We start from the raw sequence: 15,984 nt of genomic DNA on the forward strand, positions 1-15,984 counted from the left end.
CCTGAACTGGAACCCTGGTCCAGAGCTGCTGTTTAACTTGGGATTACAATGCAAAACAGGACACAGTGCCCAGGCCGCCCACTCACTGCAGCCAGCCACGGCCCAATCTGCCTGTTCAGCACTTCTGGCCCAGGTATGGCTGTAAGATCAGCTGCCACAGCCCAGCAGGCTCTGCACCAGCACAGCTTGACTGGATCAAGCTTTACAAGCATAATTAAACAACTTGATTTGCTGCCCCAAAGTACAAACTGACTACCATTGTCCTATTTGGTCTGCACTGCTTTGAAGAAAATGCTTCGTAATTCTGGATTAATGAAATTCAGAGGCAGCAGAAGCTGGGTGTCACACCTGGGTAATGCCTCAATGATTTAACAGCAATTTACAGAAACAACAAAGTAGAATTTGGTAACTGCTGGGGTATTATTGCTCTTACCCTTATTTAAAATTATAAGCAACCACAACACATTCAAATTTGTATCTCAGTGACAATGTCTATGGGCAAACACAGCATCCTCATCATTCTGCTGAAAGCCCAGATTAACACCAGCTCACAGAAAGGAGAATGTGCACTTAAATCATCCTTACTTATTAATTTATCCTTACTCAATGCTTGGCAGTGCTGGGTTAACAATCAAACCTGATTGTCTTAGAGGGCTTTTCCAACCTCAACAACTCTGTGATTACAGCTCTTCACTCAACCCTCTGGAGACCTCCCAGCTGAATTCTGTGCAGATTTTTTCCCCCAATATTACAGAACTACACCCTAAGAAGATGTTTGGTCTCCTGAGGCCACACAAATCTCACCTTCTTGAGATCCTCTTTGGAGAACTTCTCATAAGGATTTTGTTCCAAGTAAGCCATGTGCTCTGCATTGTTGCTTCCAAATCCTGGGCCTTTCCCTTTCTTACCAGTAAACTGTTCTCCAAATGGATGGTGTAAAAGATCAAAATGAAGCATAGTAATCATCTCTTTCTTTATGAGTTCCTCACTTTTCTGCAAGTCTGTTAGAGGTGGTTCCACATTTAAGGGTCTCAGTATTGTTTCATTAACCTGCCCAGGAATAAAATATAAGTTGGTAAATATTATAAACATCAAAGATAACATTAAATTAATGTATCTCCACTCAACCCCACAGAGCAGGTGCCAAAATCCCTTGTGGTAGGACACATGCAGTAATCTCAACATCTGTGCAGATGAAATATCTCATGACAGCTCTGCTGGGGAAGTTTCCTGTAAATCAGCATAGTCAAAGATTTCACTCTCTCATGATCTCCTTAGACTGCATTCCCTTCTATAATGGTTAAATGGTTTATTTTAATTTTACTCTTTAACAGTGAATTTTGTTTCCTTACTTCTGAGGGCCGTGGTAGATTCTTCTGCACAGCTTTGTGCATTCTCTTCAGCTCCTTGGCACGCTCTGCTTCTCGGAGAGCCTAAACAAACAAGCCAAGTGTTACTCCAGCCATTGCAACACAATCAGATGCTGCCTAGGAATGTATGTGATACAAAAACTAATGGCAGTAAAGATTCCTTCCAGTGTACAGACTTCGTGTTGCTGAGTCAGAGATAAATAGTGTGATGACAACATAATTTACTCCCTGTAAGTGAATGGGAAGAGCACAGCAGACTAACTCCAAGAGAAAAGAGACCTTAAAAAGTCTTTTTCAGGCATCAAATTCTCTTTCAATCTCAATTCCAGCAAGATTTTGTTCTTTACACGTTTCTCCATGTGTGACAACTGCTGTAACTCTCCAGACATTTAAATCCACCAGGAAAAGAAAGACTCTTGAATCAGCAGCCATGACTCTGTTTGTCATCTTCAATGACTTAAAGTACATATTTCACTAAAACAATACTTGTGAAAGTGGAAAAACATGATTTCTCATTACAATACACTTTCAAGTAAAAAATAACATGAAAAGCCAGTGTTGTCAGGACCAACATCTTCCATGTCCTAATCCCAGCATGTCACATCTTCACTTGAAAGGCAGGATGCTCTTCTCTTGTATGATGGTACAACTCAGATCTTTTCCTCTGTTCTAAACACATTCATTACTTGTATTTATTCAGAATTTTATTAGGGTATGTATGCACAAGACATACGTATACATGTAGAAAACATGTTCCTCCCCCAATAGGACACACTAGGAATCAGATTCTGGGAAATGCTTAGCCCATTTAAAGGTATCAAAGCATAGGATTTTTTAAAATCATTTGTTCCCTTGTCAAAGCACAGCCATTGTCAAAAACTTCTCTGGACTCAAAAATCCCATTTATTTTTATGAAAACAATTTTTATTTACATAAGGTATATAACAGAAAGATAATTTCAACAAAATTTAGGCTAAGCAGTACATAGAAAAGGGACTGGTTTTAGAAAGATTTAAAGTGTCTCAGGTCACTGGCCAGTACAGCCATTCAACTGGCAGAATTTAGGCTTGTACTTTATCCAGCCTTCCTTGATTCTAAACCAAAACTAAACAACAGGGACCCATTCACAACTTGGCTGTCTGGGTAATCCTCTGGTACCAACCAAGGGTACCAATTCCCTGCATGGCAGGTTTCTATCTGTGTGCTACCAGCCTGCCTGAGTTTGTAGATACCTGTTTAACCTTTCACAAACATCAACTTTTAACCTTGAGAGAATAACCTGAAGCTGGAAAAAAGCACAGTTCTTATGTGCTTAAAATCAAGCATGTGCCACTGTAGAAAAAGGTTTTTAAATAAATTTTTATCTTCTGAGGAATAAACACAGGAGGTAGGAGACAAGCACTCTTAGGGACTTCATGGTAGAAAATTTTATGATACATAACATAAAGAAATTAAAAAGATGATTTAGAGATAAAACTGTTTTGGCCTCTGTGTGTGTATACTCTGATAGCAGCAGAGAAAACAGGTGCATTTTACTTTGCTGTCCTGCAGAAGAAGCTGCATCTCTTCCATTGAGCAGGTGTGAAACGATGGGAACCATACAAGGAACACATTTTATTTTACACCAAGGGCATCATCTATACCTCACACACTGACCTGCTTGCGGGCTTCTATATCAGCAGCATCTTCTACAAAGGTTTCATCTACTTCATGCTCCTCAAGTTCCTTCTCTGCATTTTCAGGTAGAACAATCTCAAAGTCGTTCTTGGGAGCAGGGAGGGCCATGAGCCCCATGCGCAGGTGCTCCCGAGACTCCCTCTCCTGTGGGAAGAGCAGTGAGATGTAAAGCTTCTGGATTCATACCCTGAGTGCAACACAGTCACACTCCATTCATCTGCATTAACAGACAGGAACAACACATTCATTATCCCCTGGCCACCTCAGACTGCTGCAAAGCCAGAAAGCACCAGAACTGGAAACCAGTGGGGTCCACCAGGAATTTGAAGCCTGAGTTTCCCTTCTAGCAGTAAAAATTCTTTTTGCTACAAAAAGGCAGAACCAAAGTATAAGTACATAAAATAAACCTCCTTCAGCTAAGAGGAGCTCTGGAATTTTGAACTTGAAGAGTTATTTTTGTGAGAACATGCCAAACACTTGGAGTGGATATCTTAGCTAGGCCAAAAAGAAAACTGTTGATAGCTCAGGTGGGAGATATTCAAAGCCACAGCTGAGGCTGCAGAATCAGCCACATAAAAGGAGTTCCCAAGGTGCTACCTATTAGGTATGTGCCCTTTTATACCATGTCTAATTGGCAGGGTCCATCTGGCTGAATCTCCAAGAATGGAAACATCTGTTGCCAAAGGTGATGAAAGAGTCTGGATGGGACTCAGATTTCTAAGCATCTCAAACCCCAGTGCTCCTAATGGCAAAAAACTGAACTCCTTTAGCTCAGTGTTGTCAACACAACAGACTGATGAAAAGGTCCTGTAGGTAAATCAGGAAGCCAAGATGACGAGGAATTTGAGGATTGTGTAGGATTGCAAGAAAAATGCTCAAGATGCATTTCCTGCCCAGCTTCAAAGACAGAAATAGGATGGAAACTTAATTATGTCTCCTCCAACAAACAGGTTTAGAGTGTGCTTACTGAGCACACTGAAAGCCACTCTAAGTGGCAAGATTTCTGTTCTTTTAAATAAAGATTGTATTTTATTGTGTGCAAGGACAGATTTGTAGACAGGTGGAAGAAATAACACTTATTTATTATAAAATATTTTTTTTTTAGCAGATGGGAGCTAAAAACCTGAAAATGGAGAGAGCACTGATTTCCACTTGTTAAGTACACTTACCATTTGTTTTGCATAGGATGGGTCACTGTAATCTGCCATTCCCTCTTCTGGGTTGATGTTCAGTTTATCCCGCAGGGGAGTTCTCCCAGGAGTTGTGCCAAGTGTGGGTTTGGGAGTCAGTCCTCCTCGAGGAGTTAAGCTCTCTGACCCCTGAGAGGGTGTCCTAGTGAAGTGCAGTTAGTCATTAGTTTTTTACTATACAGCTCTACTTACAATTTTGGGAAAAGTTATATAATCACAGTCTATACATTCAGTCTAGAGTTTTTTCTTAGGAGGCAGTGAAATGGTAAAGTGCAATTACAAGAATGCTAAAAATAAATTGTTGAAGCCTGTCAAGGTGTAACCAAGGTCCTGTCAAGCTGAAATCTAGGCACATCATCATTTTAAGAGAAGCTTCAGGAACTCCACCAACACAAACTCCCACTGATGTTTTTGAGAGAAGAGCTTATCCAGTCACCAGGCATTATTCTGGGATACAGTGATCAGGATTGAATTGCAAGCTCTGATTTCCCCAGCACCTGGGCAAGTCATTCATTCCAAAATCATCTGGCCCAACAGCTGTCCCATCCTGAAAATGCCTCTTTGCTTTCACTGACTATTGAAGAAGTAATTACATTATAATAATTGCTTCTAAGCATCTATAGTAAGGCAATATGGATTTAGTCTTAGATTTTGTTGGCCCCAATTGCTTCTCCTCTAGACTGGGAAAGAATATTGCTCTCTATCCCAATGATGTACTACATGAACAAGGGGCTACTTCATGGATTGATTAATTTTTCTCTCTGCTCAAGGACGTGGATTTTCCCACTGATTGAGCATTTCTGCAAGCAAGCCAAGTTGATCCACAGGTACCACATTTACATGTGCAAATCTGAACTTCAGAAGCTAAAACAAACCACAAAAATACTCAAACAACAAAATTAGAGTATCTCTACTTTTTAAAATATAAAATTACCCAGATCAACAGCCACATCACTCCAGATCAAATTCTACATTAATTTTGCACCACATTGACACCAACAGATCTTAAAAAAAAGCACTCATTGCTGGAGCTGCTCTTTTAATTACAAGATCAGGACTTTTGCACACAGCTTCCACAGCTTCTAAACAAAATAAAGCTGCTTTGGAAAAGCTGCCATAAAGGTCCTTTCTATTTCATTCTCCACTTTTCCTACTAACATGATACAAGTAAAATTAGAACCTAAGTGGAAAAACCTGAAACACAAAATGTACCAATTGTAACGTGCTTTAGCAGTATGGTATTTGACATTTGTGGGATATATATTTGTTCACTGTAAGAGTTAAACCAGCAATTCTGTACTATTTAGATTGGCAATATAAGAAATATTTTATTTTGGATATATATGGCTTATAAAATATTTACTCCAGCTTTTCAAAAATTCAGTGTGGGTTTGGCTAAGGGACCTCCCACATCTTTGACTCCAAGGTAATACCTTGGAAAGGCCAGGATCCACATACAAAATGACATTCCAGCTTACTATTTATACTCCTGCATTATTCCAGAATAATTTTTACTGCTCCAGACTACAGAAGGCCACATTTTGGATCAAAACTTCAGTGAGCCATACACTGCATCAACACAGATGAAAAGGACATGACTGAGCTTTCTAAAGACACAGAGAAGGAGAAATTTGTACAACAAGGGCTCGAAATAAAAGTGAGTTAAGATTTCTTTTGAAGCTCTAATCATGGTAGCATTTTACACATTAAAATCTGCTCTGTTCACCCACCTCCAAACAGACACATGCCCACCCAAGCACCCATCACACAAGGAGTCTGTTTACCTGAAAGGTGTGGAAAGCACAGTATTTGGAGTCTGAACAACCTGTTTCTGTGGTGTTACCCCTGAAAAGTCACTTTCATGCAAGGGAGTATTAAGACCTCCTTTCAGGGGGGTGTCCACATTTGTGAGAGCCATCAGATTCTGGGCCTCCTGTGTAACAGACAACACCAGCAGTGCTTCACCAAGACATTCACAGTCACATTTAACAGATTCTGTAGCAGCAAGGAAAGCTGAAGAGTTATTTGAATATCAGTTTGTGGAAAATGTTTAAAATTTCTTAGCTTTAACACCCATACGCTGGAATTTATAAACCCTACTATTCCACTGAGAGGATTTGAACTTCATTTCCAGTAAAATATGTTATAAACAGGAGTTGCAAAAATGAGTGGGTTACTTATTGTTTCAGCTTCCTTCAGTTTGCCAGACTCCATAAACCTCCAAGATTTGTTAGTGACTGAACACTCAAGTAATCCCAAGAATCCTGATTTTAAGAGGGAGGAGCATACTTGAACTCTGAAAACTGAATTCAATCAACTTTATCCAAACTGCACTTCAAAGAGAATGCTCCAAAATAGACGGTCACTGCTCAGATTTTTGGTCCATGACTCAACTGGGGCTTTAATGAATAGCCCCCTTTTTCATTTCTTTTTTCCTTATTACAGTGAAGAATTAAGTATCTCTGAAAATGAGCTAATTATAACACTGCAAATAACAAATATATTCCCTGAAGACCACTAATCCACCTTTATAGTGTCACATTTATAGTGTCACTCCATCTGAAGGTGAGTGTGACCATTCCTGCAAACACTGCACAGATTTAGGTCATGAGCTGCACAGCCAGGAACTTTCTGTTTTCTCCTATCATGGAACTGCTGAAATACAGCTTGTTGTCAACTCAGAGGGTTTTTTGGATTTTTGTTCTGGAATGGGATTTTTGGGGTCTTGTTTTGCCCTACACACCAGCTGCACTGATTTAATTTATCCATTTCCACACACTCAACAAAATGTTACTCAACATTACCAGTTTTTAAAAAATGCTGGCAATCAGAGGTTGCAAAGGCAGTTTTGGCTAAGTTTTAATCCAATAAATTTAGTGCTATGAAAATATTCTTGCATTGTTGCAGTTAATTACCACCTGTTAATTGAACATAAAATACACTCCTTTTAGGAGATGAACTCATACATCTTCAACACTAAGAGACACACAAAAGAAGGGAAAATTATGCCAGACACCAGGAGAACGGTTAAAATCTTCACACAACATATGACTAAAAGAATCAGAATGTTTTGAAACACGGTGAAAATTGATCAAATAGGAGCAGATCTGCTTCTATGCCTTCAGTGTGGCCTAAAGATAGAGATTGCTTCAAATCCCAATATTGCACATAATCAAAGCATTGTTTCTCTGCCACTTACACCTTTAACTCAGTTGACTCCTGCTCCAAAACTTAAACCCCATCCTGTACATTTATACTCTACCTGCAGGATCCTGTCCTGGGCTGCTGGAGTTTTGGGAGTCCTCAGAGCTATGCTGTTGTTGGTTACATTATATTCAGAGAGAAGAGTGCTGGAAGCTGAGTTTGTGATTCCAGATTCCTCAGCAGTCTGCCGTGCAATCTCACTTGCCTGGCCGACTTTCACAACTTCTTCAAGCTCTGTATCAGAAATCTTTGAAAGAGAAAATCCCAAGGCACAGTAAGATAAAATATAACTATGAGATAAAACAGAAAGCTGTTTGGTAGTGGCCCTGTAAGTTGTTTAATATCAGTAAACACCTCACCTGAGGTGCTGGAAGCACCAGTTTACTCCTTTTCTTGGTAAATTCTGACACTCCACTGGTCTGCAGAATAGCTGAGGGCAAGTCTGACTCTTTTTTCCTTTTCATGTGTTGCTTGTCCTTTTTGCGCTCTCTTCCCTCCCTCTCACTGTTATGTTGGAAAACAGAATCATTTCAGAACACACAGAGCAGCTACAAAGCTTTTAAATTATGGAATTAGCCAACACATTTAACTTTTTTTAGGCTGAATAACTACAATCAACAGGGTCACTGGATCAATGAAAAAATGTCAGGCCAAGAACTTAGTAAAAATAAGGGAATGTGAACAGTCCCTTTTTCTCTGGCAGCTGCTAAGGGAAGATGAACATTTTCTTTTGTGGAAAGTGGGAACCAATTTCTCTTCAGTCATTAATAACAATGGCATTTCCTTCAAACAGCAATGGAGGCAGTCAGGGAAATCATAAGTTTCAGTCTGAAGCTCTTGCCTTACTCTCTGAATGAAGAGCCATGCAGAAAAATCAGTTAGTAACAACATACGAGTTAATAAACCAAGCTGTACACGGCACTGGACTCTCAGTAAAAAGTAGTGGGAAATGCAACTGCACAATTAAATATGTACCCAAGAGTGGCAGTTAACTTCTCAACTACACTTTTGGGGATTTTTGGGGGGATGGGGAGAAATTAAGCATTTAAGGACATCAACTTAAGAACAACTCCAACAAAAGTAACACTACAAATCTACTCCTACCAGCAATCTTAATAAGATTATTACTTAAAGTACACTAAGTACATAAGGAAATGAACTACTAAAAAAACCAGCCTCAAAAAAATTAACATTTCAAGAGCAAGATCAACATTTAAAGAGCAAGAATGTGTGTGAGAAACTTTATTCTGATACACAAAAGGTGAACTAGAGGAAAGAAAAATGGTGATCATAGACAACAGGTGAACTAGACCTTTTGGAAAGATAAAAACACAGAAAACTGAAAAGGCAGAGGCCACTTGCAGTTGTATCTGTCCCACTGAAAATACAATTCCCACCAATGTTATGTTTCCAGGACTTACACACATACATATTGGTTACTTTTTTTCTCAAATATGCTGTTCCCTCCTTATTACAACAGACACTTACGATCGTAATTCTCCATCCAGGTCTTGCTGACGCAGTCTCCTGAAATCTGCATCCAGGGACTGATAATTTTCTTCTGATGTATCATAAAAACCAGGGGCAGGCTTCTTTTCAAATGGAATTTCTGCATTGTAATCCACACCTCTCTTCTTTTTCCTTTTCTTCTGGATCTCAATTCCAGCAGCGCGAAGTTCTCGCCTTTTCTGGAGAGCAGCAAGACGTCTAAAGAAACAGTAACACCACATGATTTAAAGTGTAGCATAAAGAAAAGCAGTCCCAGGGTATGAAATCAAATGCAAATTTACCGAGCTTCTTCCAGCTGCTTCTCCCTGGCTTTCCTCTTGGCCTTCTTTCCCTGTGTATTCGCCAGACGTGCTCGAGCCTCAGACAGCATTTCAAGCTCATCTACAACAGTACAGACAAATACAGCAGTGAATCTGCCCTTAAAAGATGAGAGTTGGGAAAAAGGTGACATTAAGATTAGAAAAACATCTTTAAAAGCTGAATCAATCATTCACAGGCATTCTGTGTCATTAATCTCCAAGCTGTCCCAATGTATTTACAGAATCACTGGCCAGGTGAAATGAAGACTTCTAGAAAAAAAGCCCTAATGTTGAAAATAGTATCACTAAGTATCAACAGCAAATCAAAATATTAACATAAAGGGGCAAACTGATCACATTAATGGAAGTAAAAGTTCATTTACATCTTTATCTGAGAGTATTGTCTTGAGAACTCATTAACTGCATTTACTTCCAGAGCTGAGAGCAGTGTTTTTGTGAACCTGTGACTGTTCAAAACCACCAATGGTTCATTCATGAAATTCTAACAATGTTCATTTTTCAGTGCATAGCATTGCTTTGTGCAAGGGAAAAAAAAAAAAAAAAAGAAGTCAGGCAGTCCTTCTGTGCTTCAGCATGGATTCATCTGCAACTCAGATGGCAAGTTGCAAGCTGATGGAAAATTATGAAGATGCAGAATGCAAACAAGCAGAGCAGTTGTCAAAGCAAAGAACAGCCAGTCAAGGTAACAGATGGAGGTGACAGAAAAGGAGGCAAAAAACACACCAAGAAAAGGAAATCTGGAAAAGTGTAACTGACTGGTCAGAGATACAGAAATAAGCCAAATTTTTAAAGTAAATTAATGACCAGGCAGTGGTGGAAAAAAAGAAGAAAACCAAGGTACACTGGCTGTGTAAACAGAAAAATCAAACAGGTCAGATTTATGTCAAAAATGGTAAACACACTCCTAACTCACCTTCATCCATGTCAATGGGATCCGGCCTGGCAGGTTTGGTTTCTGGATTTGGATCGATTTCTCCAGGTTTCAGTTTCCGAGGATCATCAGCAGTTTCTTCCTCATTGTCTCTCTGAGCAGCTTTGTCCCTAAAAACACATTGTAGGTGTCACCACCAGCTCTTTGTTTTCCCCTAGACTCATAATAACCATCCCTTAAATGTCTCCAAAGACTGATCATAAAGTAGGAACTTGTACTCTGTACAATATATTAAATCTGTTACACAATTCACAAGTGTGGTACAGTTGCTTAATCTTAAACAAGACAAGAGAAAAAAAAACAACACAGTATTAAATTACAGCAATAAAATATTATATAAAATACAATACTGATACAGTCAGCAGTAAAAAAATCTCCTCAGGTAATCTTTAACAATGAGAACAAGAATTCAAGCAGTGTGACAAAATTAAAAAATCAAGTTTTCTATTACATTTTTTCTACTCAACCAATCACACCAGAATTAAGAAAGCTCACAAGGGAAAACAGCACATTCTTTCTCTTCTCATGGCCTGAAGAAACTCTTTGTAGCAGAGAGATGGTATCTGCACATCCACCCATTACAACATGTATTTTATGTCTCTTTTCTTTCTCACATACCCACTCCTGCTGATCATCCAGTCAAAAAAAAAAGCCCAAACACCCTAATAAGAGCATAAATCCTGACAGTCCCTTAGACAGAATAACCAGGAACAAGAGATGCACCTATCTCTATCCAAGCTGCTCTCCAGGTTCCAGAAGCTTCTTTCAAGCTAGACACAAGTGACTGAAAGCAATCTTTAAGGATTTGCTTACAAAAGGACTCAGTCAACTTGAATCCACCCTAATTTACCACCATGGGAGAAGGCAATGATTCTTTGCTACAACTCCACAGATTTTTTGGGTGTTCCTGGCTAGATTTTCCTCTGGGCAAGCAGAAACTCACAGCAGAAATTCATAGTGTTCCAAGCACTGTGCAGCAGTTCTCCCAATGATGGGGGCAATGGTTCTCCACTGGGTTGGCATCAGCTTGGCCAGGTGCAACAGCTTCTCCTCCTCCTCCCGAGACCACTCTGTCTTTTTGATGCTTGGGTCCAGCCATTCGTACCTGTGGTAAGGGGGAAAATAAGGATGTCAGATCCAAGTTATCCACTGATTTGTCTTCAAGAGTGTTTTCATGACATATGTATTTGAGCTTTAAAATGTATCCAGCACTCTTCATATAGATACTGCCTCTTTTTCCTTTTCCCATCTCTATTCTGGCAAAGTAAAGAGTCACAGAATTAATCCTGAAAAAGTAAAAATTGCAACTATAGAAGACAGAGAAATGGTAGAATTGTTTGGTCTGGAGCCTTCAACAATTATCTTACTAATCCTCAACTGTGCCAGTACTGTTACCTCTACAATAAGTATTGTATTAAATATGTGCAGTTCAGTACTTGAGAAACTAAGTCTGATTCTCAAATACATTTATACTGCATCAGCATTTGCACCAGTTTAAAGCTCCTATTTTTTATAAAATATTAATTTTCACGGTGCAATTTCTAAACATTTACTCTCAAGTCCAACTCCCATTACATGAAATTAGAAAATCATATATAAGAGAGATTAGTATCTCACAATTTTACTTCCTTAGCAATATCCACCCATTAAAATATGTTTAAATAAAAGGAAAAACTAATGTTTATAATTTAAAGTGATCTTGCATTTGCTAGCACAGGCAAACAGAACATCTGGCTACTTTTGATCAACAACTTTTAAGCAATAAGAATTTGAAGTTTCCATGATAAAATTAAACAGTGTTAAAAGTTGTTCCTCTGTGGACATAAATTAAGTCAGTGGTAACATTTTTCCTAAATGTCCACTTACTATGAAGGTCATATTCCCAGGCACAGCACCTCTCACTTACCATCTGGCTTTGCACTGCTTGGCTGATTTCCTGTGCAATAACGAGGCAATTCGAGACCACTGGTTTTTGCCATATTTCATAACAGCTGCTTTCAGAATTTCATCCTTGAAAAAAACATAAATAAATACTCTTATGGACTGCAAAATGCAAAGTCTGAGCTCAAGCAAAGGAGAACATAGTAAATTCCATGGGTTGGCCCAGAGGAAACAGCATAACACTTCTACTTCTGTTCCATTTTATTCTCAAGAAAAATCGGGATTTGTATTTCAAAGGCCAATGAAATCCATAAAGTTTAAATGAAAAAGACACATGATTATTGTTTCAAACTTCATATATCCAACAGAACTTCCCAAATTATTATTTTCAATGCTCTCTAATGCACTAGTGTTTAAAGGCTCTGTATGTCTTCTCTGAAGGACATCACCAGAGATAAGGAAATATTTGTCTTGGAATTGGAAAAAAAAAGTAAATTGGCAAATATCTCTGGCTGCCTTGTTTTAAATAATACCATAAAATCATCTATTTTTCATATTTTAATACAATTGGAATAAAAATGTAATAGATTCAGCTTGGGAGCCAGGTTGTTCACATACAATGAAGTGTGCACTGAGTTTGATCAAAAGCCAGAAGTTCTATCAATTGTCTGTCAATCCATCCATCAATCCCTCTCTCCCTTCCTCAACAGATACATTCATTATTTCTGGTTTATTCAGAGGAAGTGGCAGTTTAAATGCATTAAAGCTATTCTTGCAGCCCTGTTAACCACAGATGTCCCTTTCCTGTACCCTGTAAATGTTCACTGAGTCTGACACCTCCAGAGAACAACAGCTTTAACAGCGACCTTGTGATCAGCTCCTGATGTGGCTTGAGCTGCTACAGAAAACAATTCATGTCATTACTGTTCTGAAATACATAATAAATCTTCCCTTGTGTGTTTTTTTTAAACTCACTTGGTGCTCTATGGCACACAGGAGCTGTGACATTAACAGGTTTTTTTTGCAAGTTATCCTCATTTTATGACTGACCTGGTATCACCTGGTTCTACTTTCCCTGTTTTTAATGCTGTATGCATAATCAAAATGTTAATTTAAATAAAAAACCAAACAAAACAACACCTATTTTATCTCTGGTACACAAAGCCAGGTGAACTAGGGATATATTTGGCCACTGGAACAGGGTCCTCAGGGCAGTGGCCACAGCCCTAAGCCTGCCAGAGCTCAGGGAGCAATTGGACAATGCTCTCAGGCACAGGGTGGGATTTTTGGGGGTGTTCTGTGCAGGAGCTGGACTCAATGGTCCTTGTAGGTCCCTTCCCACCCAGGATAGTCTGTGATTCCATTTAATGCACTGCTCTTTCTCTTCAACAGTCACCAAAATGTATCAAGTATGGAACACCCTAAGAATGGGGTGAGGACAATGTGAGTTTTCCTGTCCAATGCCGACCCCAAATTTAGGTGCTTCCTGGCACCTCACAAGTGCTTAAAAGCACATACAGCACATTTTATCTTCTACTACTTTTTCCTCACTGATTCCTGGAACCATGTACATGCCTGGTGTTCTCAGCATGCAGTGTCAGAGTTCTGTATTTTACACTGCCAGGCACACCCTTTTGCTTTAAACAGGCTTCTAATAAAACTGACATCCTTGATTTCTCATGATATTAATTTCTTTTTTCATGATCACTTGCTGTTCTGAAAGCTTGTGACAGGAAAAATTGGAGGGGATCGTTATTTTTGGAACAATAATTTCTGTGTACAGAGTTCTTGAGGCTGCAGATGAAGAGCCCACACACAGAGCCAATAAACAATGTTTATTGAAGTTGCACTAGGGGTTTAGATTAGTTATTAGGAATTTTTTTTTTCCATGGAAAGGGTTGTAAACTATTGGAACAGGCTACCCAGGGTGGTAGTAAGAGTCACCATTCCTGGAAGTGATAAAAAAAACATGTGGATGTGGCACTTTAGGATAGGTTAAATGTTGGACATGGTGGTGGTGTTGGGTTGATCTTAGAATTTTTAGGACTGGAAAAAACTTATCTCTGCCTTTGCCATTTCCACATTTGGAAATATCTTCAAAGACAAGAGGTTCCTGCTGCCTCATGTCCCTAAAGCATAAGAAACCTGCCTATGCAGTACAAAACCACAGCCTAGCCTGTGAGAGGGACACCTCCAAGCACAGCCCAGCCCATGTCTCCACTCCAGTGGCAGTGGGAGCAGTTTCTCTGAGGCAGAAGGGCACAACACACACATGGCTGAGCTTCCCTACCTGCAGCCCACGAGAAAAACATCAGCGTGACCTCTGCCCTCTGAGGCAACAGGAAAGAGGAAGGCACAGGTTGCTGGGGAATGCAACCCAACAGAGAGCCAAAGAATCACAGAATTAGGTTGGAAAAGCCCTCTGATATCACTGAGTTAAATCTATGTCTGATCACCTTAATTTATGTCAATGAGACCATGGCACTCAGTGCCACATCCAGGGACGGCGACTCCATCATCTCCCTGGGCAGCGCATTCCAACACTTAATCACCCTTTCCTATGAAAAAAACTATTCCTAATGTCCAACCTAAACCTCTCCTGGAGCAGTTTGAGGCCGTGTCCGCTGTCCTGTCCCTGTTCCCTGGAGCAGAGCCTCACCCCCCTGGGTGTCCCCTCCTGTCAGGGAGTTGTGCAGAGCCACGAGGTTCCCCCTGAGCCTCCTTTTCTCCAGCTGAGCCCCTTTCCCAGCTCCCTCTGCTCCTCATCAGCCTTGTGCTCCTTCCCCCTTGGCTGCAGCGGCTCGTGCAGACCCCAGACCCCCTGAATTCCCGGCACAAGGGCTCCAGCAGAGCCGAGCCTGTCCCGGGACAGCCCGACCCGCGCCCCCCGCGCAGGCGCACCAGACACCGCCGCTCCCGCGCCTGCGCACAGCCAGGCCCCCCCCCGCGCCCCGGCCCTCGGGGGGACCAGGGCTCAAAGCCCGCAGGGTCCTACCTCGGTGTTCCGCCACACGCCGCCTTTAATCATAATCCGCGGCATCTTGGCGGCGAAGGGAGGCGGGGACGAACCCCCGGAGCGAGAGAATGGAGAGGGGACGGGAGTACAGCCGGCGTGAAGGGGGCCGGCCGAGACCGCGCACGGTCGCTCTCAGCAGCGACGGGTGCCGAGGGCGAGGGAAGCGGGGCTGGCTGCTCTGCCAGGAAAGCGGGAAGCGGGTCCGGCTGCTTTCCCAGGGAAGCGGCGCCGGCGGCTTTTCCAAGGGAAGCGAGGCCGCTGCTCCTCCAGGGAAGCGGGTCCGGCCGCTCCGCGCATGCGCAGCCCCCCGCGTGTCCCGAGGCGGCGCTCCGCGCTGGCGCCCCCTGCCGGCCGGAGGAGCGCACGGCCGAGGGGAGGAACGGGGCGTTCATTAAACTCTTCAAATTTCCCCAAGGTGCGCAAATGAGGGAACAAAGGGACAGCGGAAGGAAATCACACCTCCCCAGGGTCCCGGTTGGACGGTGTTTTATTAATTTAAGGACAAAGCCGCGCGCTTTTAAGTGTGGAGTAATTTCTTGGCCGGGAGGGTGGTGAGGCCCTGGCACGGGGTGCCCTGAGAAGCTGCGGCTGCCCCAGCCCTGGAAGAGTCCAAGGCCAGGTTGGACAAGGCTTGGAGCAGCCTGGGATCGTGCAAGAGATAATCTTTAAGGTGCCAATGCAAAAGTATTCTATGACTCTACAAGAGAGCAACACTGATAGTGCATTTACATATTCACACTAAGGGAGTGTGTACAAGGTGCATAGCTGAATTTGGGAAATTTTCACAGGTAAGGACTCATGTCACTCTCCACAGGTGAAGGGTTGAGCTCAAGGCTCTCAGCTCAGGATGTGTCACTGTCACTGAGCTGTGCTCCCCAGGCACAGC

General features: G+C 41.4%; 1 protein-coding gene across 1 annotated transcript in view; it reads right to left on the minus strand.

The window, feature by feature from the left end:
* CDC5L (cell division cycle 5 like) overlaps positions 1–15,397 on the minus strand; it is a 30,388-nt gene extending 14,991 nt beyond the window's left edge. The window contains exons 1-13 of the mRNA XM_033055902.1: positions 15,078–15,397; positions 12,108–12,211; positions 11,145–11,306; positions 10,184–10,311; positions 9,232–9,331; positions 8,930–9,148; positions 7,801–7,945; positions 7,500–7,688; positions 6,022–6,170; positions 4,217–4,379; positions 3,027–3,191; positions 1,353–1,433; positions 805–1,050 (exon numbers count right to left, since the gene is read on the minus strand). Of these exons, the coding sequence (XP_032911793.1) occupies positions 805–1,050; positions 1,353–1,433; positions 3,027–3,191; positions 4,217–4,379; positions 6,022–6,170; positions 7,500–7,688; positions 7,801–7,945; positions 8,930–9,148; positions 9,232–9,331; positions 10,184–10,311; positions 11,145–11,306; positions 12,108–12,211; positions 15,078–15,122 (1,896 nt within the window). The 5' untranslated portion in view covers positions 15,123–15,397. The remainder of the gene's footprint in view (positions 1–804; positions 1,051–1,352; positions 1,434–3,026; positions 3,192–4,216; positions 4,380–6,021; positions 6,171–7,499; positions 7,689–7,800; positions 7,946–8,929; positions 9,149–9,231; positions 9,332–10,183; positions 10,312–11,144; positions 11,307–12,107; positions 12,212–15,077) is intronic.
* Positions 15,398–15,984: the final 587 nt, after the last annotated feature.

Source organism: Catharus ustulatus, chromosome 3 (genome assembly GCF_009819885.2).
Source record: "Catharus ustulatus isolate bCatUst1 chromosome 3, bCatUst1.pri.v2, whole genome shotgun sequence".
Lineage (NCBI taxonomy): Eukaryota > Metazoa > Chordata > Aves > Passeriformes > Turdidae > Catharus > Catharus ustulatus.